This window comes from Diabrotica virgifera, chromosome 1, assembly GCF_917563875.1.
Source record: "Diabrotica virgifera virgifera chromosome 1, PGI_DIABVI_V3a".
NCBI lineage: Eukaryota > Metazoa > Arthropoda > Insecta > Coleoptera > Chrysomelidae > Diabrotica > Diabrotica virgifera.
The window spans coordinates 109,390,602-109,417,283 of NC_065443.1; the positions used below are offsets into that span (position 1 = coordinate 109,390,602).

At 31.5% G+C, this 26,682-nt stretch overlaps 1 protein-coding gene across 1 annotated transcript in view; it reads right to left on the minus strand.

Moving 5' to 3' along the window:
• Positions 1 to 696: 696 nt before the first annotated feature.
• The window catches only part of LOC114326959 (cGMP-dependent protein kinase, isozyme 1), a 46,378-nt gene continuing 20,392 nt past the window's right edge, over positions 697 to 26,682 (minus strand). The window contains exons 2-5 of the mRNA XM_028275449.2: positions 23,221 to 23,393; positions 15,397 to 15,785; positions 11,465 to 12,017; positions 697 to 5,697 (exon numbers count right to left, since the gene is read on the minus strand). Coding sequence (XP_028131250.1) covers positions 5,075 to 5,697; positions 11,465 to 12,017; positions 15,397 to 15,785; positions 23,221 to 23,393 — 1,738 coding nt within the window. The 3' untranslated portion in view covers positions 697 to 5,074. The remainder of the gene's footprint in view (positions 5,698 to 11,464; positions 12,018 to 15,396; positions 15,786 to 23,220; positions 23,394 to 26,682) is intronic.

Genomic DNA, 26,682 nt, shown 5'->3' on the forward strand with positions numbered 1-26,682 from the left:
AATTAAATATTTGATAATGATCATTTTTGATTAGCGTTCGAACAACCGGCCCTAAGAGAGTACAAAAAATATATCTTTTTCATTTATGCACGTACACTAATATTGTAGAGGGCGCAAAATCGAGGCCTCGAAAAATGATGGCGGACAGTTAATCTCAGGATTGGGATATCTGAAGCAAAAAAATCGTACATCATTTGAAAAAGGAAGGTTTCTTACGTGACAATTTACCACAATTTTACCAAAAAATAAAAAATAAATATTTTTTAACCATGAAAATTAAAGAAAAACGGGCGGTTTTTTCGCAAAAATTTTTTAAATTTACCTGAAATCTTTTTTTGCGGAATTTTTCACTAACGGTGGTAAATTGTCACGTAAGAAACCTTCCTTTTTCAAATGCCGTACGATTTTTTGTTTCAGAGATCCCAATCCTGAGATTAACTGTCCGCCATCGGAACTACTTTTTTTCGAGGCCTCGACTTTTGCGCCCTCTACAATATTAGTGTGCGTGCATAAATGAAAAAATATACATTTTTTGTATTCTCTAAGAGTTAGATATCTTGAAAAAATGCTTATTTTTGGTCTTCTAAAGTGTACTAGTTACCTTAATGCTTCCTTTATTATGTTTATTTCTTTGTTTGTGCCACTGCTGCTGTTGGTGGTTCATTATCGTCACGTTTAGCAAATATGGATCGAGAGTAGTCTTAACGTATTTTTTATTATATATTTACAAGAATAACTTAAATACTTATGAAAATACACAATGTTTATATTTTTTTCTAAAAATTCCTCTAATTAAAACTATTTTAAAAAAGGTACTAATAGGTCTGGATCCCGCATAAGAAAAAAAAGTTGATTAATAGCAAGCAGAAAATTTGTTAATAGCTTAACGGTGTCTAGTCGGACAAACTTTGATATACAAGAACACTGGAACTGAGGAAATTTTAATGGTGGAACAGGTTAAAAATTTGGAACGTCAGACTACGAAAACGTTAGATGTATTTTGTCGGACAGAACTTCCAATTGATTTGTTGCACTTTCATTCAACTCTCGTGCAAAAATCTGGCTGGTGTTTATCACCAACTGGGCATTTTAATGAGTGGAACACGAAGAACATGTCAAATGACAGGAATCATGTTGTTTAGTAATAGCAGTCTGATTTTTGCATGCGAGTTTAATGAAAGGGTAACAAATTAATTGGAAGTTCTGTCGGACAAAATACATCTGACATTTTCGTAGTCTGACGTTCCAAATTTTTAACCTGTTCCACAATTAAAACTCCCCTTTCCAGTGTTCCAATTTATCAAAGTTTGTCCGACTGGACACTCTTAAGCTATTAACAAATTTTCAGCTTGCTATTAATCAACTTTTTTTTGGTACGCGGGATCCAGACCTATAGCTCCTGGAAACAATTTAAGGTATCAACAATATTTGAAAATCATATCGAAAGGAATGAAAGTAAGATTATCGAAGATCTGAAAAGTACGATTTAAGGCTGATTTATCTTACGACGGAACGTGGACGGCTCGTTGAAGAATCATGTCATATGAAAATCATTAGCTAATTTACAGTACATCGGAACGGAGCGATAACGGGGACGTGCGTCGTCTATTGTTCTACGGCACATGCCGTCCACGTCCTGTCGTAATTCAAGATAATATTTCAAGATGTGCTGTTGTATTCTAAAGTTTTCTAAAGTAGATGGAGCAGACTTTCCAAGGTCACCCAACAGTTCTGATCTCAACAACATCGAGTATTTATGGAACGTTCTAAGATCAACATCTTAAGAGGGTAGGCGCAAAATCTTGGTCCAATGCTATGTAAATGCATTCATTTTTTTCGAATCCTGAGAAAACTAATAGGTATTTTTGAACGAAAAATTTAAATGCAGAATGAAAGATTGCATTATTACCGAGGGCAGATAGTCCCTGAAAACTTCTATAATGTTTATTTTAATAAGTTACAGGGGTCAAAAAAAAAGAGAAAATTTAGTGTGAATATTTCATTCAAAAGAAACTTTTTGTTTATTCTAAGAGACTTTCGGCCCTCAGTAATAATGTAATCTTTCATTCTGCGTTTAAATTTTTTAAAAAGATTTATTAGTTTTCTCAGAATTCGAAAAAAATTAATGCATTTAAACCAAGATTTTGCGCCTACGCCCTTAAATTCATACATATTTAAGACAAATGATGAAAACATTGTTTCCAATGGTTTAGTTTTTCTATTATAATTTAAAACATATAGTAATATGCCAGTAAATGGGAGCAAAAATAGGATATTACCTCCGAATTCTATCCTACTGCATGGATTTTCGACAAGGCTGTATATTGTCACCAATGTTGTTTAATCTTTACTCTGAAACAATCTTAATTGAAGTGTTGTAAAACGCAAAAGAGGGAATACTGATTAATGGTATGCTTATGAACAATATCAGATACGCAGATGACACCTTGTTACTGACAGGATCAATTGAACATCTTCAAGCGTTATTGAACCGAATGGTGGCATTTTGCGCGACATATGGACTCAAACTCAACGCAAGAAAAACAAAGTTTATGGTTATTAGTAAACAGGCAGCCGTAAATAATAATAACTATAACGTAACAATCGGTAATGACTCAATTGAACGAGTAAGTAATATTGTATATCTGGGTACTCATATTAATGAAAGCTGGAAAGCCTAGTACAGAAATAAAAAGTAGAATTGCCAAAGCAAGAACAAGTTTTATGAAATTTAAGAAAATCCTGTGCAGTCATGATCTAAATTTGGAACTTCGCATAAGAATGGTTCGATGTTATATATTCCCAGTACTACTTTACGGGGTTGAAGCATGGACCCTGACAGAATCGCTTTTAAAAAACCTAGAAGCATTTGAGATGTGGGTCTACCGCCGTATTCTGAAGATCAGTTGGGTAGAAAGAGTCACAAACGAAAGGGTTTTGCAACGTTTGAATAAAAGTTGCGAAGTAGTGAACACGGTTAAAAGGCGCAAATTGGAATACTCTGGTCATATAATGCGTCACCCAGAAAAATATGACATACTTCACCTTGTCATGCAAGGTAAAATAATGGGAAAAAGAAGTGTGGGCCGCCGTACAACTTCTTGGCTTAAAAACCTACGCCAATGGTTTGGGAAAACTAGCACTGAACTATTTCGTGCGGCTGTAAATAAGACAATGATTGTTAATATGCTGGGCAACATGAGAGCCAACGATCGACAAACGGTCTCGGCACCTTAAGAAGAAGAAGCATGGATTTTAATGAAATTTTGGGGATAGCCTCTACTTATCTCCTAATTCAAGGTCTACCCTATGCCGATGTGTGCTTTTATCTTGGGGGTGGTTCCCACCCCTTCTCGGGAGTAAAAAATTTCTTGGTTAAAATAACTACGGAAGTTGCTAGAGAACTTAATTGTAAGCAAAAACTGTTCTATAATTTTTTTTTGAAAACTCAAAATTTTTTGAGTTATTCGTAGTTGAAAATTGGCCATTTTGTTGAAACTTTTTCGAACGGTTTTTTGCAAATATCTTAAAAACTATGCATCTAACTAAAAAAACTATGTATATAAAACATTTTTGTAGCTTATAAAAAATTAAAGACACTAGTTCCTTCATAAATCTTCTAGTTATAATATAAAAAGAGATATGGTAGGTGAAAATAGTTTGTTTTTTTTTGGTGCATGCTCAAATCGTTGTATTTAACTTGAAGTAACAGACAAACGGTCGATTTTAGGTGTATAATGTTACCAACACCTTTTGTAGTTTTAAAAAGATCTTTAAAATGAGCAATACTCAATGTATATTGCATTCAAACTAAGCGAGATATACTGCAAAAAATTGATGATTAATGTATTTTAAGAAAAAATGAGAAGTATATTTAAGCTCTCATCCACCAGAATTTTAATGCATCCTTTTAGTTCTACAATACCTTTTATTATAGGGTTCAAAAAGTTGGACGGGTTTAAAATGAATGGTTTTTGAAAAAAAATAAGATCAATTTATAGAGCGCATTTTTAGATTTCCTTAAAAATCTTCTTTTTCTACATGTAACTTCAAAATGATAAGAAATACAATAATGAAACAAAACAAAATTTTTACTCAACAAAATCCTACATTTTTGTGTGGTACCTTTTTTTCGTATCCCGTATCATTTTCGAGTTACATGGAGAAAAAGGAAGATTCTTAAAAAATTTTAAAAATGCGCTCTATAATTTGATCTTATTTTTTTTTTAAACTATCCATTTTAAACCCGTCCAACTTTTTTAACATAGAAATAACACTATAATAAAAAGTATTATAGAAGGAAACGATGCATTTAAATTCTGATGGATGACTGGTTAAATGTACTTCACATTTTTTTTTAATTCCATTAGTCATCAATTTTTGCTTACTTTGAATGTAATCGACATTTAATGTGGCTCATTCTAAAGGTCTTTTTCAATCACTACAAAAGGTATTCGTAGCATTATACATACAACTAAAATCGACCGTTTTTCTTTTATTTCAAGTTGAATACTTACACCGATTTCAGTATGCACCAAAAAAACAAACTCTTCTCACCTACCATATCTCTTTTTGTAATATAACTAGAAGATATATGAAGGAAGGAATCTCTTTGTTTTTTATAAGCTACAAAAATGTTTTGTATAGTTTTTTTCGTTAGATGCATAGATTTTTAGGTATTCGCAAAAAACCGCCAGAAAAAGTGTCATTTTTCAATGAAAACAGCCAATTTTCAACCACGAATAACTCAAAAATTATTGAGTTTTCAAAAAAAAATTATTGAACAGTTTTTGCTTAGAATTAGGATCTCTAGTCACTTCCGTAGTTATTTCAACCAAAAAATTTTACACCCCCGAGAAGGAGTGGGAACCACCCCTAAGATAAAAGCGCACATCCACATAGGGTAGACTTTTTTTCTTGAGCTATTCTCTACTTATTGTGAAAATATCAAGTAAATCGATGTAGTAGGATGGAATTCGGTCAAATAACCTCATTGACTGCCCTATAATACAATTTTATTATTTGTCTTTTATAATTTTGTATTTTAATATTTGTCTAATTTTATACAATTTTATTATAAGTCTTTGTCCCAATCAGAAAAATCATCTGGAGGTACATCTTTGTCATCCGGGAACTTCTCAAAGTACCTTGTGTCAACATTGTCGTTTAACGTTGGCCTATATGGAGGCTCCACCTCGAGACGACAAAGTTTGTTCCAGTCCAAGCTACCGAACCACAGATGCTTTTTGATGGCCTGAATTCCAGACTTCTGGCAACCCAACCTGTCTGAAACCGATTGCGTACAAAGCTTTTTTATAAGATTCTTAGCAGTTCCTGATACGTACTCTGGAAAAAGTACAAACTCTATCCCTTTCAGAATCAGCTTGTAAGTATTCATATGACCGGGATCATTGGTTCTGAAAGGTGTTTTACCTACAAGAAGTTCGTAAACGAATACGCCATAGGCCCAGTAGTCCACAGCTCTGTTGTAGCCTTTGCTGAGGATTATCTCTGGGGCTACGTATTCCGCGGTACCTACAAAAGTAAATGTCTTCTCTTTAGCATCAGTTTTTTTGGCAAAACCCAAGTCAGCTAACTTGAGATATCCATTATGATGCACAATGATATTTTCTGGTTTTAAATCCCTGTAAACTATTCCAAGGGCGTGGAGATAGCTTAGGCCTTCCAAAACACAACCTAAAAAAGTAAATGTAAGCGTTATTTGACAGCTGAAGTGGAGAAAAAAAATACAGATATTACTACTTCACTCATTAATGGAAAACGTTGAATAGGTATATGAATCCATATACTTCATCAATTCCAATCTAAAAGTAAAATTTTCAGACACAGATAAAGAGAAAAATGGTGTAAAAACTTACACGATTATGTAGCTGAATGTATATTATTAACATCAGTTAATAAAATACTTAATTGTGTAGGCGCAAAATTTCGGCTACAATGCTTTTTAAATGCATTATTTTTTTTCGAATCCTGAGAAAACTAATAAGTATTTTTGAAAAATTTAGACGCAGAAGAAAGATTACGTTATTACCGAGGGCCGAAAGTCCCTGAAAACTTCTATATTGTTTATTTTAATAAGTTACAGGGGTGAGAAAAAGAAAGAGAAAAATGATTTTTAATTTCAAATATCTCATTCAAACGAAACTTTTTGTTTATTCTAAGGGACTTTTGGCCGTCGGTAATAATGAAGTCTGTCATCCTGCGTTTAAATTTTTTTTAAATATTTATTAGTTTTCTCAGGATTCGAAAAAAATTAATGCATTTAAAAAGCAATGGAGCCGAAATTTTGCGCCTACGTCAAGTAAAACCGTACTATTAATAAGCATTATTAAAATATTTCATAAAGAAAATCAAAAACCAGCACTATGTATCTTAGTTTTATTTTAAAAACATAAGGTTGGTTAAAAAGTTAAAAATATGTAAAAAATTAACATTCAGGTAAAGACATCTATAATATCTAAGCATTATTATGGTTAAAAATGAAAATTTAAAAAAACTAAATGCATAATCATGACTAAATCAGCAGATGCAAACATCTGCTGATACCTACAAATACGTATCGACATGGATAACAGACATCCAGTGGCGTACTGATAGATCAGCGGGCCCTGGTTCCAGTTGGGACGCGGGCCCGCCCGCCCAATAAAAACACACATTGTATATCAAAAGTTTTTAATAAACATTAAATATAAATTATCATAATATGTCATAAAATATATCATATATTTTTTATAAAAACTCAAGCTAATTTATAGTTCATTTACTCACGGTTTTTGCTACAAATTTTAAAGAACCGTTTGGATTGGCATACAATTTGGCATACACCTAGCTAACACGTCAAAGGAAAAAAGTGATATTGTGCCGATGTGTGCTTTTGCCCTGGGGGTGAGTTTCACCCCTTCTCGGGGGTGAAAAAACACACGTTCAAGATAAGTCCGGAATTGGATAAACTAACTAATTCTAAGCAACTTTAGTTCCATAGATTGTTTTCACTAAGTCAATACTTTTCGAGTTATTTGCGAGTGAATATATTTTTCAACAAAAAAAACTATATTTTTAGACGGGTTTTTGCAAATAACTCAAAAACTATTTTATCGAAAAAAAATTCCTAGTAAAAATATAAAAATATAGTAAAAAAAGTGAAAAAGTGGTGTATACCCGATACGAAGTGTGTAGACCCAGTAGGAGCAGACTCGTAGGTAATGAAAAGTTGGTTTTTATTCGTCAAATTCCAATTCAAAGTTATTTGACTTATATATTGTTTATATGATCTGTAAGTTTTATCGGTTCAAAATGCTCATTTTTGAAAAAAATTGGGTTTTAAAGTAGCTAACAATTATTGTTTTTTTAATTTTGAAAAAAAAAATTTTTTTTTTTAAATTTAAAAATTATTAGTAATACCAAAAATCTCAATTAGTAAAAATATAGGTTTTGCTATTGTAAAAATTTTGGACTTCTTGCTTTCCTGAAGAAAAAAGTTGATTAAGATATGGCTGTTCAAAATGCATACACTCTGATTAGTGACTCGTTTAAGCATATTTAACTACAGCTTTTTCAAAAATAAGCACTATGAACCAATGAGTCTTACAGATCTTATAAAAAAAATAAATAGGTAAAGTAATTTGTGAAGCGGTAACGATTAATTTCATTTCGGATTCTAATAAGTACCAACAAAAAAAGGGACCAACATTATTTTGATTGTAACTTACTTTTCATGTAAGAAGTTAAAAAAAAAAGAAAAATAAAGCTTTTTTAAATACTTTAAAAAAGTTGAAATCAGTCTTACCCGAAAAGTGCTTGATTTTTTGGTTATTTCACGTTGAAATATTCGACTTGGAATTTGACGATTAAGAAACCACTTTGTATCAGCTACAACTCTGCTTTTACGGAGTCTACAGACTTTAATATATACACCATTTGTTTACTTTTTTATAAGCTATATTTTGGCTAATAGTATTTTTTTCATAAAATACTTACTCTTTGAGTTACTTGCGAAAAAGCGCCTGAAAATGTGTTTTTTGTACAAAAATAAACATTTTTCCTCGCAAATAACTCGAAAACTATTGACTTAGTGAAAAAACGGTATAGAAAAAAAGTTGCTTAGAATTAGTTAGTTCATAAAATTCAAGTACTTGTGTAGTTCAAAATGTCCCATCATATTAGAAACTAAAGAAGCAAAACCAAAGAAATTAAGACACGTATTGAAATAGCACGAGCATCATTCATTAGACTTTAGAAATTTCTTTGTTGTCAGAATATAAGGTTAGAACTACGTATAACGATGCTTCGGTAGTTACGTGTTGTCTACTATTATTTATGGCTTGGAAGCGTAGACACTAAAACAAGTGCATCTGAATAAGTTGACCGTCTTTGAAATGTGGTGCTATTTACAGAAGAATCCTACGAATGTCATGAATTTAAAGAATGTTAAACGTGGATATAACGGGAAGGATAGGAAATGAATCGGAAATAATATTAACTATCAAAAGACGAACAATTAAGTATTTAGGACATGTGATGAGAGGATAAAAAGACTCATTCCACGGCAAAAATTCGAGGAAAGTGAAATGAGGGAAAACGAAGAATATCCTGACTTAAGAGATGGTGAAAGTTGAGGGAATCTTTTGAATGCAGTAGTGCAGGACTATTTAGAGCGGTAGTCAACAGGGTCCTCATAGCTATGATGATTTCCAACCTACGATAGAAGATAGAACTTAAAGAAGATATCAAACAAGATAAGAAGATGATAAATAATGTTACCTGCATAAAACTTGGCTTTGTCTTCATCGAACCTCTTTAATTTCTGGGAATGCAGCAAACTCCAAAGATCTCTTCCCAGTTCAACTTCCAAAATAAAATAAATATGTTCTTCTTCTTCAAATGCCGTCTCCTAATCGGAGGTTGGATATCATCATCACTATCTTTACTCTATCCACCGCTGCTCTAAAGAGTTCTATAGAACTGCATCTAAACCAGTCCCTTAAATTCTTTAACCATGACACTCTCCTTCTTCCTATACTCCTTCCGCCTCTTATCTTTCCCTGTATTATCAGTCTTAGCATTTCATATCACGGTCCCCGCATTACGTGTCCCAGATATTGTAACTTGCTTATTTTTATTGTGTTTATTATTTCGCATTCTTTACCCATTTTTCGCAGTACTTCCGTGTTCGTTTTCCTCTGTGTCCATGCTATTCTAAGCATCCTTCTGTAACACCACATTTCAAATGACTGTTTTTGCAAACGCATTTCTTGCTATTTCTATCCTGGTCCTTATTTCTGGTGTTTGATCATTTTTCTCTGAAATCCAGGTTCCTAGTTATTTGTATTTATCAACCCTTTCTATCGGTACATTTCCCAAATGTATGCTTGTTTGTATGTTTGTTTTCTTAGTTATTATCATGTATTTGGTCTTTTTTATATTCATTTTCAGTCCATATTCTTCACAGAAATTGTTTGTTTTGTTTAGTAGTAGTTGGAGTTGTTCAGCAGAGCTTGCCATAATCACGGTGTCATCTGCATATCTTATGTTGTTAATAGATCTTCCGTTAATTATTATTCCTTCATTTTGAGATAGCAATGCTTCTTCAAAAATGGCTTCACTATATGCATTAAAGAGTAATGGAGACATAATACATCCTTGCCGAACTCCTCTCCTGATTTCAATTTCTAGACTGGGTTCGTTATCTATTACAATTGATTCCAGTAAAGGTTTGTTATTGTTCGTAAGTCCCTTTTGTCTATGTTTTTTATCTTTAGAATTTGGACTAATTTTTCATGTCTTACTTTGTCAAAAGCTTTCTCAAAATCAACGTAACAAACATGCACATTCACATTCATGTCCATGCATCTTTGAGCTAACACATTAAAAGCAAATAACGCCTCTCTGGTTCCTAGTCCGTTTCTGAACCCAAACTGACTATCATCTATTCCTTCTTCTAGTTTTTTATTTATACGACCATGTATTATTTTCAAGAATAATTTGAGAATGTAACTTATTAATGATATTGTTCTGTATTCACTGCAATCTTTAACGTTTGTATTTTTAGGGATAGCACAAAAGGTTGAGAGTAACCATTGTTTTGGTATGTTTCCCGTTTTGTACACTGTGTTAAACAAGTCTACGATAATGTCTAAGGTTTCATCATTTATGCATTTTAAGCTTTCTACTGGGATTTGGTCTGGACCTACTGCTTTACCATTTTTGGTGTTTTTTAATGCCGATTTAATTTCTTCTTTTAATATCTTCAAAACCGTATTATCTTCTACTTCGACTTCCATCTGCTCTGTTCTATTGTCTTTGAACAATTCATTTATGTATTCTGTCCATCTCTTTAATTTTTCGTTAGTACTCAACACAAGTTTCCCATCTGTATCTTTTAATATTCCCGGTTTTCTTTTTCTGTTGTTCTGAGTTAGTTCCTTAATTTTTTTATGTGTGTTAAAATTATCATGTCTTTTCTGGTGTTCTTCTATTTCTGCGCATTGTTCTTTTAACCATTGTTCTTTAGCCTGATTAATTTTGGATTTTATTTGTTTATCCACATTTTTGTACATCTGATTATCTTTGTTTTTATGCTAACGTCTTTCTTCCATTAAATCTAAGATTTCCTCCGTCATCCATTATTTCTTTTTGTATCTGGTTGGTATAAGAATTTATTTTTGACATTTATCTATTTCTGTCTTTATTAATAACCATTTTGTCTCTGTCTCAGTATTTTGCTGGATTTGTTCTTTAACTTTCATTAAACGGTTATTAATTTCATCTGTCAGGCGTTGTTTTATGTGTGGGTTTCTTAGTTTACTTGTATCGATTTTTACATCTGTTGTTCTGCGTTTTATTATTTTCATTTTGAGCCTAATTTTGGTCACTACTGGGCTGTGATCTGATCCTATGTCGGCACCTGGATAGGTTTTTGAAGATATAATAATATAATTCTGTATATTCTAGTTATAAAAAGATAATTGCAAGAAGTGTGCAAAATTTTTCTCATTATACACTTGTTCTTGGTGTGTTTTCTTTCGAATTTCGGATTTTTTGATATACTTCCGGACAAAGACCAGATTTTTCTGTCGACTATGTTAAATCAACTGTCTTCCACCAATATTGATGCACCAATAACCTACCATTACCATCGATGCGTGCTGGAGATGAACACCGGTAAAAATATAAAACGTCGAGAACAGCCGAGAGAGAACTAAGTTATTGATCTGAATTTGCTGACTTCGCTGTACTGAATCATCAATACTAAATTCTTAGAAATAATAAATAATGACTGGGAAAATATTACTACAAATTTTACTCCTAAGCGGTACGATCCTACGACATGTTTCCACTCATTCTGAGACAAAAAGTATACAGCAAAGGAGGACAAAACAGAAGAAATTTGTATTAATAATCAACATATTAAACAAGATAAGATGAAGTTGATAAATAACATTACCTGCATAAAACTTGGCTTTGTCTTCATCGAACCTCTTTAATTTCTGGGAATGTAACAAACTCCAAAGATCGCCTCCTAATCCGACCTCCAAAATAAAATAAATATATTTGCTAGTTTTGAAGCTTCTGTACATTCTAGTTATAAAAGGAGAATTGCAAGAAGTGTGCAAATTTTTCTCATTATACACTTGATCTTGGTGTGTTTTCTTTCGAATTTCGGATTTTTTGATATACTTTAGGGCAAAGACCAGATTTTTCTGTCGATTATGTTGAATCAACTGTACTCTTCCATACGCTCCTAGCCCTAACGTTTGTATAACGTTGAATTCGTCCAAATTTATATTTGGAATGTCTGATAATTTCTCTGTTGCTGTGTAAGCTTCACTCTTCAGTCTTACGAACTCATGAATATTGCCGAAATGCTCTATAAAGTGTTCCCTGGTTAAGGTTAAACATTCAACACCGGGAGGATCAGCTCTTACTGTGGCTTGTCTAAATTCATCCTTCAGGAGAGCTACTTCTCCGAAGTATCTTCCCCTAGACAACTCTGTTACCTAAAAAATTTTTATATTGAAAAAAACTAAAGCACAGAAATGGAAATTATTGGAATATAATTATGTAAATTATCAAAAAGCACAAACCACAGTCTTTATATGAGAGTGAGAGTTTAGATAATACTAGACTTTACTAGAGTATTAACACAATCTCAGTTGAAAATATACACAACCAAACTTATAAGGAATATTTCCTTATTATTTCAAGCGAATTTAAAAAAGAATCAACATACGAAGTCAAACAATACTCTATAGGGTTAAGGTAGGGTGATCAAGCATGCCACTCCATAACAGTGATATCTTCTGTTTTAAGGCAGCCTGTAGTCACTTTGCTGGTATGTGGAGGTGCATTGTCATGCATGAAAATTATACGTTCTCTTATTGCACATCTCCAGAGCATAACTACAGGTTCTAGAACCAAATCAAAATGCCTGCGAGCTGTTACAGTTGGTTGGATGGATATTAAAGAAGTTTTTTCGCCTTACTTTACTTTACTTTATCGTGTCCGAACATGTCATTCATAGAATTTCGGCCTAGTGTCGGGCTACGTCGGTTCCATATTTGTTGGTGAACCACAAATCTTCGAGGGGACACCGATAAGGACAGTTTCTGCATGTAAGAAGGTGTTCCATATTCTGTATTTCTCCACAGTCACAGTTCACATCATCTTGGTCTATTTCCCTTCATTTTACCATGTTTGATTCCACTTGCCCCGTTCTTATCCTATTCATAGTTTTCTACGTTTAAAGGTCTAGAGATTGGCCGGTCCATTGAACCTGGAGAAGAGGAAAATACTCATACGGTTCATCCTGCACTGTTCCAAGTAAGCTTTTCTGGATTTTAGTCGCTTTCGTGGTGTTCGAGCTTTATATAGGACATGCCGCTTTTCCGCGATCTGTTTAATTTTCTCTATGTGCTCTGCACCGCCTCAATATGTTGAGGGTTTACAAAACCCATTGCTTTATATAGATTTGAAAGTTGCGTTGGTTTCATACACCCCTTTACTATCCTGCATGTCTTATTTAGCGCAGTATCAACTTGCTTGGTGTGGACAGATCTACCCCAAACGGGGCACGCATATTCAGCAGTTGAAAAACACAATGCCTGTGCCGTTGTTCTTAAGACGCCATGACATACACCCCATTTACTTCCTGCTAGCTGTCTGAGTATGCGATTCCTAGTTGTTACTTTCCCTCTCGTTTTTATGCAACGTTGTCTGCAGGTAAGTGAGGGACCGGTCTAGAGTTACTCTAAGATATACAGTGAGCACGTAAAGGTTGGAATAAATTAATTTTCTCGAGAATGGATGATTTTGGAAAAAATCCCAAAACAGGTCAATTTTTATTTTTAAATTACGACTTTTTGGTATATATATATATATATATATATATATATATATATATATATATATATATATATATATATATATATATATATATATATATATATATATAATATATATATATCATACTAGTGACGTCACCCATCTGAGCGTGATGACGTCATCGATGATTTTTTTAAATAAGAATAGGGGTCGTGTGATATGTAATGTGTCTCATTTGAAAGGTAATTCAATTCTCTATTCAGTGATATAAACATTAACATAATTATTTATACAGGGTGTCAAAAAAATTTTTTGGATTAAATTTATTGACATAAAAAGAAGAATGTATGTAATTTATTTAGTTCAAAATACATTTTACTGCTCTCAGAAAACTAAAAGAAATGTTTATTTGAAAAATAATCATTGCTTTTCGCTTAAATTAAATTTTCAAACTGTCACGAGGCTGGTGGGTGGCGGCTTTAATATTGAATTTAAGCAAAAAACAATATTTATTTGTCAAATAAACATTTTTTCCTGTTTTCTGATAGCAGTAAAATGTATTTTGAATTAAATAAATTGCATACATTCTTCTTTTTATGTCAATAAATTAAACCCAAAAAAAATTTTTTTGACACCCTGTATAAATAATTATGTTAATGTTTATATTACTGAATAGAGAATTGAATTACCTTTCAAATGAGCTATCATACGACCCCTATTCTTATTTAAAAAAATCATCGATGACGTCATCACGCCCAGATGGGTGACGTCACTAGTATGATATATATGCCAATAAGTCGTAATTTTAAAATAAAAATTGACCTGTTTTGGGATTTTTTCCCAAAATCGTCCATTCTCGAGAAAATGAATTTATTCCAACCTTTACGTGCTCACTGTATAGGTTGGTCTGTGTGTTCTAACGTATTACTACTATTCCATGCAATTTGTAGTTTTCGTCTGGATTCCTTTGCGTGAAGGTGGAAAGCGTAGACTTGAGATTTGGAAGGATTGGGTCTCGAGGAATTCTGCAGGTAGTACGCCGTCATTGTTTTTAAGGTAGTTTAGAGTTTCTCCTCCACTCCTTCAAAACTATTTTCTTGAGCACCTATTGCGAGATCGTCAGCATAGAGAAAGTGCTTGGTTTCAATCGGCGTGGGTTGGTCGTTTGTATATATATTGAAAAGCATTGGTGTTAAATCACTTCCCTGTGGGAGGCCGTTCTTTTTTTTTTCTCCGATCACTATGACTTTCTAGACACTTCCTTCTTTATATCTGTGATACAGATACATCTTGTGCAAATTCTCGTTATTGTAGCTTGATGAGCGCGGGAAATATGCTGTTTAGACCATCGAATAAAATATGAACATTTTTTCATTTGGTTGACTGCAAACTGACTAAAATGGTTATATTCGATACTTTTGTTTTGTATAAATATAACTAAATGTATATTTGTACAACGCTAAATGTCGAATGTGTCACATTCGTTAGTTTGTGTTGTAATTTATTCAATAGTTATTCAATCATAATCTGTAAACTGTCGAAAATGCTAAACTGCTGAGAAGAATAAAATTCACGTGTTTACAATTTGTGCGAATTTTGTTTTAGTATCGCTTCCAAGAAATTCTTGTGAGGCAGTTTATGATTTCATTTTAACGGATTTTCATTATTTGATTATACAGTTATTCGCTACCTTGAATCATCGGACCGAAACAAATCTTTGATTAATACAAAAAGCAAAGTAACGAATGTGATTTTTTGGAAAGAAAAAAATGATAAGCAGTTCAAATTTGTTATCAATCTAACAAGGATTAAACATTACATACAAAAAATATAAAAATTTTCCCATTTGTCAATGCGCTGATTCAGGAGTCTCTAAAAAAGAGTTATTTTGCTCTCCTGAGAAGTACCACTTTTCACATTCGATAGTTGGAAATGGCAGGGACGACATGGTGATTCCATATAAGTTTGACTGTGTATACGTTTATACGTTTCGATTTCGACTTCGGAAATCGTTCTCACATCAAATTTATACAAACTATTATACAAAATACTTACTTTTTCATTATCCTTTTCTACAGTAACTGTCCCAGCTCGTATAATATAAAACTTATTTCCTAACTCACACTGTTTAACAATTTCAGTACCACTTTTAAAAAATTCTAACTCTAAGAGATTCGCCACTTGGTACAACTTTTCAATGGGAGCAGTGCCTAATTCAGGTACGTTTTGCAGAAAAGACGCAATTTCTTCTTGTTCCTCTAAAGCAGTTTTAATGCTGAGTATCTTAAAGGTCTTGCAATCTAATGCCCACACGGAGCAGTTATTATCGACTGCTCTGATAGAGGCATGGCGTTTGGCTGAATAAAGGATTGCCAGCTCTCCAAATACTCTGACGTCTTTGAATGTAGTTATGCTTTGGTTTTGGATCAATATGTCATATGTACCTGCAAGAAGAAAAGTACAGTAATACATCGACTTACGTTACCCCGATTTACGCCAACCATGAGTTAAATGATTTTCAAATCTTGTCGATTCGTCTTTTGAGCGTCAAACAATTTACTTAAGTCTGATTTAACAAAGAAAAATGGTGAAGAGTTAAAAAGATAAAGGTAACACTACGAAAATAGGATATATAAAGATAAATGGAAGAACGGAAATGGGACCACAATAATAAGAAAAATGGTCCAAACAGAAATCAACATAGGAAAAATGGCTAAACACTGAAAGTAAATAAAGAAGACGAACCAAATACAATAGGGAACTTGCACATTTTTTTTTGTTACATAATAATGTTCAGTTTTGTTTAAAAATGAGATTTCCAAAATTTCACGCTTCAAAAACTCGTAATAACTTAGAAATACATATTTAAAGTCTTCTGCGGTATAAAATAGTTCATACGACCCGTGACGTCACATAGTTTTACATTAGTTATTATTATGGTTATATTTCGCTCTGTCTAGGTACACTCTAACGTGTACGCAAATAAAAAAGTTAGGTACACGCGAATTAAACTTGATCAAGCCAGTGACTTCATTATTTAACGTGCGCACTGACTGTATATTTTGGTACATGATATTTTGATATGTTTAATTGTTTAGTGTTTGTTTGATAGAAAAATACTTGTTAAGGGAAGGGAAGCAGAACTATTTAGATGTTTCAAACTTAATTGTAATAAATCAATGTATATATAAAAGTATATATTTAGGTTAGCAAAATAAATATATGTATTTAGTTGATATGACACGTACAAAATATTGCTAAAATAATTTTTATACGTAAGTTAATTATTATAATCAACTATTCTAAATGGGAAATAAGCCACAATTTAACTAAAAAAATGATTTTATTAACGTTTCGACGTCCAAATCGGATGTCATTGTCAAAATACAAAAATTAGTCAGATTAACTAAATTATTAGAAAAATTTTTTACTAAGCAACACCATTTTTGTTTAATTTAATAATATTTTGTATTTTGACAACGACGTCCGATTTAGACGTCGAAACGTTAATAAAATCATTTTTTGGTTAAATTGTGGCTTAGTTCCCATTTAGAATAGTTGATTACAAAAATGCCACAAGGATAATAGCTTCAGAACAAGTTAATTATTATTGTGAAAGCTTTAGGTCTTCTTTTTATTTTAATCTTTTACGGTAATACATACTATTTCATTTATAACTAAAAAAATATATATATTAATTTATAGTCTCTTATCTTTTTCGTACTGTTTTAAAATGTTCTTAAACTCATTAATAGAACTAAATAATTGTCCACACTCCGTAGTTAATTTAAAAACAAACACTAAGGGCCGGTTGTTCGAACGCTAATCAAGAAGTTGATTATAATCAATCATTTATTGTAATCAATTTTCTTGATGGGAATCAAATCGCATCATGAAAAAGACATGTAAAACACTAATCAGTTATTGATTGTAGGTAAAACAGTAATTAAAATATAGGCGCAGCTCTTAAATTATTAAAAATTGCTTATTATTATTATTGATTTGTAAGTAAAAACAAGAAATTAACATCAGAGAGAGTTTAATTATGTTTTATTTTAAATTAAAACCAAAATAATAAAATAAATCAGTCAACATAACCTTAAAATGCGACATCTGTCAGAAGTAGGCTTAATCAAATATAATTGTAATTAAATATTTGATAATGATCAGTTTTGATTAGCGTTCGAACAACCGGTCCTAAACAAATAAAAAATAAGAAATCACTGACACTCTAACTTTTTTATTTGCGTACACGGTAACGTACACCTAGACACAACCTTATATTTAGGTATATTCTTCTTCTCCTTCTTTAGTTTATTGGCCTCCACCTACTTGGGTATTTGGCAAGCTCATCGTCGTGGAATAAGTCAAAAATATTTATATTCTAATGACATTTATCGTATGTCATTGTAATAATATATACCAGTTTGTTAAAATTGTAGTTTTATACTGTTTTTGAAGGAACGGAACGAAGGTTTACTATTGAAAATAAAACCATTTTGTAAAAGTACGAATTTTTCTATGAATTGTTCAAACGATCAAAAACACTTGTAACGTCACATAAATGTATTTTCTACTGACGTTTATAACGTCTAATTTAAAATTCTGTTTACTTTATTGGAAAAATGTAAATGCAAAACCAAGTGACGTCACGAAGCGTTTTGGACCACCTGTTTTAATTTGAATTTTTAATCGTCTTTAGGGGCCAAACGAAAGACAAACAAAACTTTTTTATCTTTGATACATGTTTTAAATTATGTTGAACGAACAAGGCGATGAATAGAAACAAGAGTTTGGAATCACAAACTTCAAAAACAAATAAGAATTTCAAGGCAAAAGACAGGTTGGAGAACGGGGAGAAAGAAGGCAGAATTGGTTCAGGAAATAATAAGCCAAAAAATAGAAATACTGGGAATATCTGAAATATAGATAAAAGGAAATAGCTTAAAGAAAATACACTGACGGATACTGGCAATTTTTGGTCTGGAGTAGATACAAAAGAGAGCGCAAAACAAATAGTGTGGCTAAAATCGTACCAAATAGGTTAAAAGATATTGTAGAAGAAAATTATGTCAACGAGAGAATATGAACAGTGAAAATACAATGTACATGTCAGTCGTATTAGTTTACGGCAAAGACGGCGACGTTAGAAAAGAGAAAAAGAAAAATCTTTGAAGAGCTAAAATTATAGAATGATAATACGGAAAAAATATAGGTAATTATAAAGAGCGACTTAAATGGGAGAGGTGGAAATAACAACAAAGAACTAGAGGAATCCATGGAAAAGGAAGCCGAAGAGATAGTAAACAAAAACGGGGAAAGAATAAAAGGAATGTGTAGAGAAAACAGACTGATCACAACAAACACAAAATTTAAACAAAAGAACACAAACAAATATACAGGAGCAGTAGAAAACAGAAACAAAAAATTAATAACAGACTATTTTCTGATGAGCGCTAATGAATGGAATAAAGCAAATGGATAACAAAGAAATGGAATGGATAACAAAGGTAATAAAAAAAAGAGACAAATATTGGAAACGACCACTATTTGGTAAACATGAGACTGAAAATAATAGAAGAAAAGTAAGACAAGAGGAGAAGAAGAAAGGTTAATGAAAAATAAAAAGGGATAAACTTTTATATAGAAGAAGAAAGGTACCGAAAAAGAGGACATATGAGATACAAGTCACGAGGAATAAAGATAGATGGAAGAGATACCTAATTACAAAAAAAACACGAAAACAAACATATACGAAAAGAAGTTAAAATAAAAAAATAATGGATCCTTTGTAAAAGGTATATTTAAAAGACCAGTAAGGGTTACCTACATCATGTAAACAAAAATTGATGCATGTTGCAAATATTCCTGGATATTACCCAGCGCAACACATTACTCTAACCCACTTGGATGTAATATGAAAGGGATGGACCTCACATATTGAGAGTTGAGTGTCAACTAGTACGTACTAGGAATCCAGGAATATTTGCAACATCCATCAATTTTATTTATAATATGTAGTATCATTTAAAATCTTGCAACATTTAAAGGGTTTTTACCCATAACTTTTTGGTGGCTCACGGATGCATACTATTGGCTTTTAAACACTGATGATGGATTATTTGTTAATCCGAAAACGTTTTGTTTTATGATGTAACCCTGATTGGGGTCTTTTAAATATACCTTTTACAAAGAATCCAGTATTTTTCGTGATTTATGGTATACAGCAAGCTACAGGAATTTTATTTTCCTCGTGGATTTTTGTGAAGTTAAAATAGCAGTCGAACAAGCTAAAGAAACGTCATGGAAGGAATTTGTATACAGAAAATATCAAGAAACTACAGAAATAATCAAAAATTCTTTTATGTAATGCAATAACTGTTTTAAAGATCTAACATATAGGGATACGGAAAATTTAAAAGAAAGATACATAAACATCACCCCACAAATGTTAAGATAGATAGGAAGAGAAGTATCTGATTGACTACAGGAATTAGTGAACGACATAATAAAGAAAGCGAAAATACTGGATAGAAATTAGGAACTGAGTAAGATAAGACAAGGGGGTCGCTAACTATTTTTTTTTGTCAACAGGGGTCCCCTATCTAAGAAAGTTTGTGAAACACTGAATACTTCTTGAAACATTTCCTGAAACTTTTTTCTATCGGCTGCTGCGCGAAATAATTCTTCTACTGTGGAACCACACCATTGTCTAATATTACGGAACCATGAAAGCTTCTTTCGACCAATCTATTAGGTCTTTCCTCTTTAGGTCCTCTAAATATATGGTTCAAGTATTCAGACGTTCTGAATTCATCATTTGGAGAACATCTTCATTGGAAGTGTGCAAAACAATTCCAAGCACCACAATTCGAATGCTTTTAATTTGTTTAGCATTGTGGTTTTTAAAGTCCATGTCTCACAACCATACAATAAGATAACATTCCACGACCTTTTTGCGAATATTCATCGATGGGTTTCTGCTACATAAAACTGGTTTCCAGGTCATCTTACGTGATATTTCGATCCTGGCTATTATCTCTTCATCAGAGTCGCAATTTACATTTAACCAACTGCCAAGGTATTTAAAATATTTTACCCGTTCTATCCTCTCTCCACCAAGAGAAAGCACACCTTGATCTACATTAATCTTTTAAACAGCCATCGACTATGTCTTTGAAATATTGATTTTTAGGCCTCTCCGATAACTTGCTTCATTGACTAGATTTATAGCCCGATCAAAGAACAATCTAACCCCAAAAAAAATAAAGGAAGGATGAAAATTTGGGAATAGGTAGTTGAAATTGTCTATTATTATATAAGAAAAAGTTTACAATTCTACATCCCCTCCATTTTATAAAAATGGAGGGGAATACCCCCCTCTCGAAGATGAAAAAAATACATTCAAAATAAGACCGGAATTGGATAAAATGACTAATTCTAAACAACTTTTCTTCTATAGAGTTTTTTTCACTAAGTCAATACTTTTCGAGTTATTTGCGAGTGAATATGTTCATGTTTAACAAAATAAAACATGTTTTTGGACGGTTTTTCGGAGATAACTCAAAAAATAAGTATTTTAGCGAAAAAAATATTCTTAGCAAAAATATAGCCCATAAAAAATTGAAAAAAAAAATGGTTTATACGTGAGGTCTGTAGAAGCAGAGTTGCAGCTAATGAAAAGTAGGTTCTTCTTCGTCAAATTCCAAATCGAATATTTCAATGTGAAATAACACAAAAACGGAGCACTTTTAGGGGAAAATTCGTTTTAACTTTTTTAAAGTGTTTAAAAAAGGTTTATTTTTGTTTTTTAAAACAACTTGCAATAAAAAAACTTGTAACATTAAAAGTAAGTGAATTACGCTCAAAATATTGTTAGTCCCTTTTATTTTTTGGTAAAAAAATCGCGAAAATCACCCCCTAATTAGCATCACATATAAATTCTAACATTACCACTTCAGAAGTTACTTTGTCTATGTATTATTTATATGATCTGTAAGTTTCATCGATTCAAAGTGCTTCGTTTTGAAAAAGCTGTAGTTAAAATGGCTTGAACGAGTAACTAATCACGAGTTTAGGCAAATTTTGAACAGCCATAGCATAACCAATTTTTGTCTAACAAGAAAACAAAAAATCAAAAATATTCAGAAAAGCAAAACGTACATTTTATTACTCTTTAAGATTTTTGGTATTCCTAATTGTTTTAAGTTAATTCCATAAACAATAACGATTTCTTTCAAAAATAAAAAAAATGTTTTATTTTAAACCCAATTTTTTTCAAAACTGAGCACTTTGAACCAATGAGACTTATAGATAATATAAACAATACATAAGTAAAGTAACTTGTAAAGCGGTAACGATTAATTTTATTTGAAAAGCTAATTAAGGTGTGATTTTCGCCATTTTTTTACCAAAAAATAAAAGGGACCAACAATATTTTGAGCGTAACTCACTTACTTTTAATGTTAGAAGTTTTTTAAAAAAACAAAAATATACCTTTTTTTAAACACTTTAAAAAAGTTGTAATGAATTTTCCCCGAAAAGTGCTCCGTTTTTTGGTTATTTCACATTGAAATATTCGATTTGGAATTTGACGAAGAAGAACCTACATTTCATTTGCTGCTACTCTGCTTCTACTGGGTCTGCATACCTCACGCATACACAATTTTTTTTCAATTTTTTATAAGCTATATTTTTACTAAGAATATTTTTTTCGCTAAAATACTTACTTTTTGAGTTATTTCCGAAAAACCGTCCAAAAACATTGTTTTTTTGAAGATATTCTTCTTTAGCGGCGAATCGATTGAGGGTAAAATTGTACATGAACCACGCGCCTGCGCACACTGACAGTATGTAGTTCTGACAGTATGTAGTTCATTGCTAATCTTTCAAGATAGGTATGTATATATCTGTAACCGTGCAAATTAAAAGAATATATTAGTGGTTTTAGGAAATGTATTATGTATTGTAATTCTTGTGTTTTTGGATTTGTGTTTCCCTGTAGTAAAATAATAAAATATGTAGGCATAACATTTTTACAGTTTGTCACCGTGTTGTGTAATTATATCCGAAACTTACGTGTCAATTCAAGTGGCTCGATGGCGTAGTTGGCAGAGCGGTGGGACAGAGAACGGAAGCATACGGAAGGTCGCGGGTTCTAATCCTGGACGATTCATACTTTTTTTTATTTTTCGTTATTTTAATAAAAACATTTTGAAAGTGGTAGATAAGAAAGTTAGTTTAGTTTTTAAATAAAATACAAATAACCTGTTAAGTATATTTACTTCGTTTAAATTACCTATATAATAGAAGAATATCTTCTTACGTGCGTACAAAGTACACACACATTCTTTTTTTTGGTTAAAAATGAACACATTCATTCGCAAATACCTCGAAAAGTATTGACTTGATAAAAAACTCTATAGAACAAAAGTTACTTAGAATTAGTCATTTTATCAAATTCCGGACTTATTTTGAACGTATATTTTTTCACCCCCGAGAAAAAAATTTTTACCCCGTATTTTCCAACTTTTGTAAAATGGAGGGGATGTACAATTGTAAACTTTTTCTTATATAATTATTATATAATAATAGACAATTTCAACTACCTATGCCCAAATTTTCATCCTTCCTTTATTTTTTTGGAGGTTTTCGTAAAATTTTGCGTTCCCTGATCGGGCTATTACTAATGTTTGGAGATTTAGATTTACTAATGTCCGGAATTTTCTGCAAGAATGGCTGTATCTGATACTATTGATTACTTCTTGCTCGATTGATAACTACTTGCTCGAGATATAAATAGTTGGTTAATTATATCAGATTTACTAAGGTACTAACGAACGTACTTGATTAATAAAATACAACTAGTATAAAAATTACCTGTACGTGAAATATACACGTGAGCTCCAAAATCACCTTCTTTAATGAGCTCTTCCCCTAAAGGCACCTTTTCGTTATACATGCAGTCGATAAACCTTTGGTACCGGTCATTTTTGAGTACATTTGATAGGAATTCGTTTTGTTCCAATGCAGCTCTAATCTGATTTTCTTCCCTAAAACAAAAAGAACTCAATGTTCTGACTATAACTGCGTTCATATTAAATAGTTTATTGTTCCAAAACCTTTTTTTATACGCTAATTCCTGCATTATTAGATGAGGAGGCTGTATGTAAATATTTCTGAGGAATGTGATCATCAGTCATTACTACATAGACCAGAGCAGTAATAATGACGTCCCACCTTGACTTTACAGTATAAGGAACATAGGCAATTACTCTGGGCTAATTAGCAAAATTCATGGAAAAGTTATTTACCAGCAATTTTATTGCTGGAATTGAATTATAAGATCCTCCATAATAATAATATAGGTATGCAAAGTCCGCAGATAGTGTGTTACTCTTTTTATAAACAAAATGGCGCCGACAAATCGTATTTTTTTCAATTATTGCTCTGTAACTCAGAAGATTTTAACTTTACAACAAAAACACCCAAATAAAAATTCACCGCAATTAAATTTTGCATAGAGATATGTTTTTCACGATTTGCTCCGACGAAAATTTTCCTCGGAAAATGCGGGTTTTCCTAACAAAAACTCTAATTTTCAAATAAAGTTTTAGGTAAGTAATTATTACTCAATAATTAAATAACTTAGTGACATCAAAGCTTTCTTGGTATCGATTGTAATTCCAGAAGCCGGTGAAAATTAAACGAATATTTTAGCAACAATTCAATTGTTAATTAACAATTTATAATCGCAATAAAAACCAAAATAATCATGATACATTGATCAAACTTATAAAGATTATAAAGATGAGATGCTTATTTAATATTTTATCGACAAAATATAAATATTTCTTTTTTTTGCATAATCTTTAAATTTTGAAAAAAAAAATAGTTATAATACGCTTTTCTAATTAGTAAAGTACAAAGAAAGGTTATTTACCAGCAATTTTATTGCTGGAATCGAATTATAAGATCCTATATATTATTAATATAGGTATACAAAGTCCGCAGATAGTGTGCTACTTTTTTTATAAACAAAATGGCGCCGACAAATCGTATTTTTTTCAATTATTGCTCTATAACTCCGAAGATTTTAACTTTACACCAAAAACACTCAAATAAAAATTCACCCCAATTTAATTCTACATAGAAGCATGTTTTTCCCGATTTGTTCCGACGAAAATTTTCCTCGAAAAATGTGGGTTTTCGCAACAAAATCTCGAATTTTCAAATAATTTTTTTGGGCCAGTAATTATTTATTAATAATTATATAGCTTAGTAAAATAAAAGCTTTCTTGGTATAGATTATAAATTCAGAAGCCGGTGAAAATGAAACGAATATTTTAGCAACAATTCAATTGTTAATTAACAATTTACAGTCGCAATAACAACCAAAATAATCATGAGACATTGATCAAACTTAAAAAGATTATAAAGGTGTGATGCCTATTTAATATTTTGTCGACAAAATATAAATTTTTCATTTTTTTGCATAATCTTTAAATGTTTAAAAAAAATTGTTATAAACAAATTAACATTTCTCAGAAATTGTTTATTATATTCTAATTTTAAAAAATACTTAAAATGCGTATTTCATAGGTCTTGAAAATGAATGCTTTAAAAATTTTTTCCAACCATTTGCAAAAAAGTTATGAAACAGCAAAATAAATATACGATATCTCCGTTGTTTATAATTTGTTTTAATTGTTTCAAAGCTTAAAAGTGAGTCTATGGTACAATCTAATTACTCACAAAGAATGTCAAAAATTAGTGCAATGGTTAAATTTTAGTCAAAGATTAAAAATACTTTTTTTTGTAATTTTTAGCGCAAAAGTAGGCCTGATACAGAGTCAGAGCTAAAATGCTCACTCGAAGCGACTGACACGCAGCATACATTATTTATTAAAAGTGTACGTCGCGCGGCCGCCGGTCGTCGCTCCGAGTGAAAATTTTAGCTACAGTACTGTATTATTCTACTTTCGCGCGTGTAAATTACAAAAAAATATATTTATAATCTTTAATTAAAATATAACCATTGAACTTATAATCGATATTTTTTTGTAAATAATTAGCTTGTACTTTAAACTCACTTCTACGCTTTGAAATAATTAAAAAAAATTATAAACAGCGTAGTAATCGTATGTTTATTTTGCTGTTTCATAACTTTTTTGCAAATGGTTGCAAAAAAGTTTTAAAACATTCATTTTCAAGATATTTGAAATGCGCATTTTAGCTATTTTTTAAAATTATAATATAATACAAACTTTCTGAGAAACGTTAATTTGTTTATAACTATTTTTTTTAAACATTTAAAAATTATGCAAAAAAATTAAAAATTTATATTTTGTCGAGAAAATGTCAAATAGGCATTTGATCTTTATAAGGTTTCAAAGTTTGATCAGTGTATCATAATTATTTTGGTTTTTATTGCGACCGTAAATTATTAATTAACAATTGAATTGTTGCTAAAATATTCGTTCAATTTTCACCAGCTTCTGGAACTATAATCTAAACCAAGAAGGCTTTTAAGTCACCAAATTATTTAATTATTGGTAGATAATTACTTATCTAAAACTTTATTTGAAAATTAAAAATTTTGTTGGGAAAACCCACGGTTCTCGGTTGCCTAAATCGACTAACCAATTAACATTAAGGGTGAGATTACGTCACGAGAGTTTACTGTCATTTGAATCGTAATATGATTTTTTTCGAATCCTGAGAAAACCAAGTATTTTAGAAAAATTTAAACGCAGGATGCAAGATTACATTATTACCGAGGGCGGAAAGCCCCTTAGAATAAACAAGCAGATTCTATTGAATGAAATATTTGAAATTAAATATCACACTTCTCTTTTATTTTCAGCCCTGTAACTTACTAAAATAAACATTATAGAAGTTTTTAGGGACTTTCAGCCCTCGGTAATAATGTAGTCTTTCATTCTGAGTTTAAATTTTTCAAAAATATTTATTAGTTTTCTCAGGATTCGATAAAAATGAATACAATTAAAACACATTGAGAATTTTGACATGCGTCAAAATTTTGCATTAACTCAATGTAAAATTCTGAACTGTTGAATTCCAGCTTCCCTAATAATTATTGTACATCAAAAGACATTAGAAACTATTTGTAGAGGATTGAAATCTGTATTGGAAATAACTGTTAAAATTGGTCTACGTAATTAAACATATTCCAAGATTTTGTAAAAATGTAATACATTTTAGTTTTCAGCCCAAACTTAGGCAACACACAATGCAATAATGTTCACATTTTTTAACTGTCAATATTTTTATTTTATCATCTATTGTTTAAAAACAATACAGTTGATAAGATACCCTCAG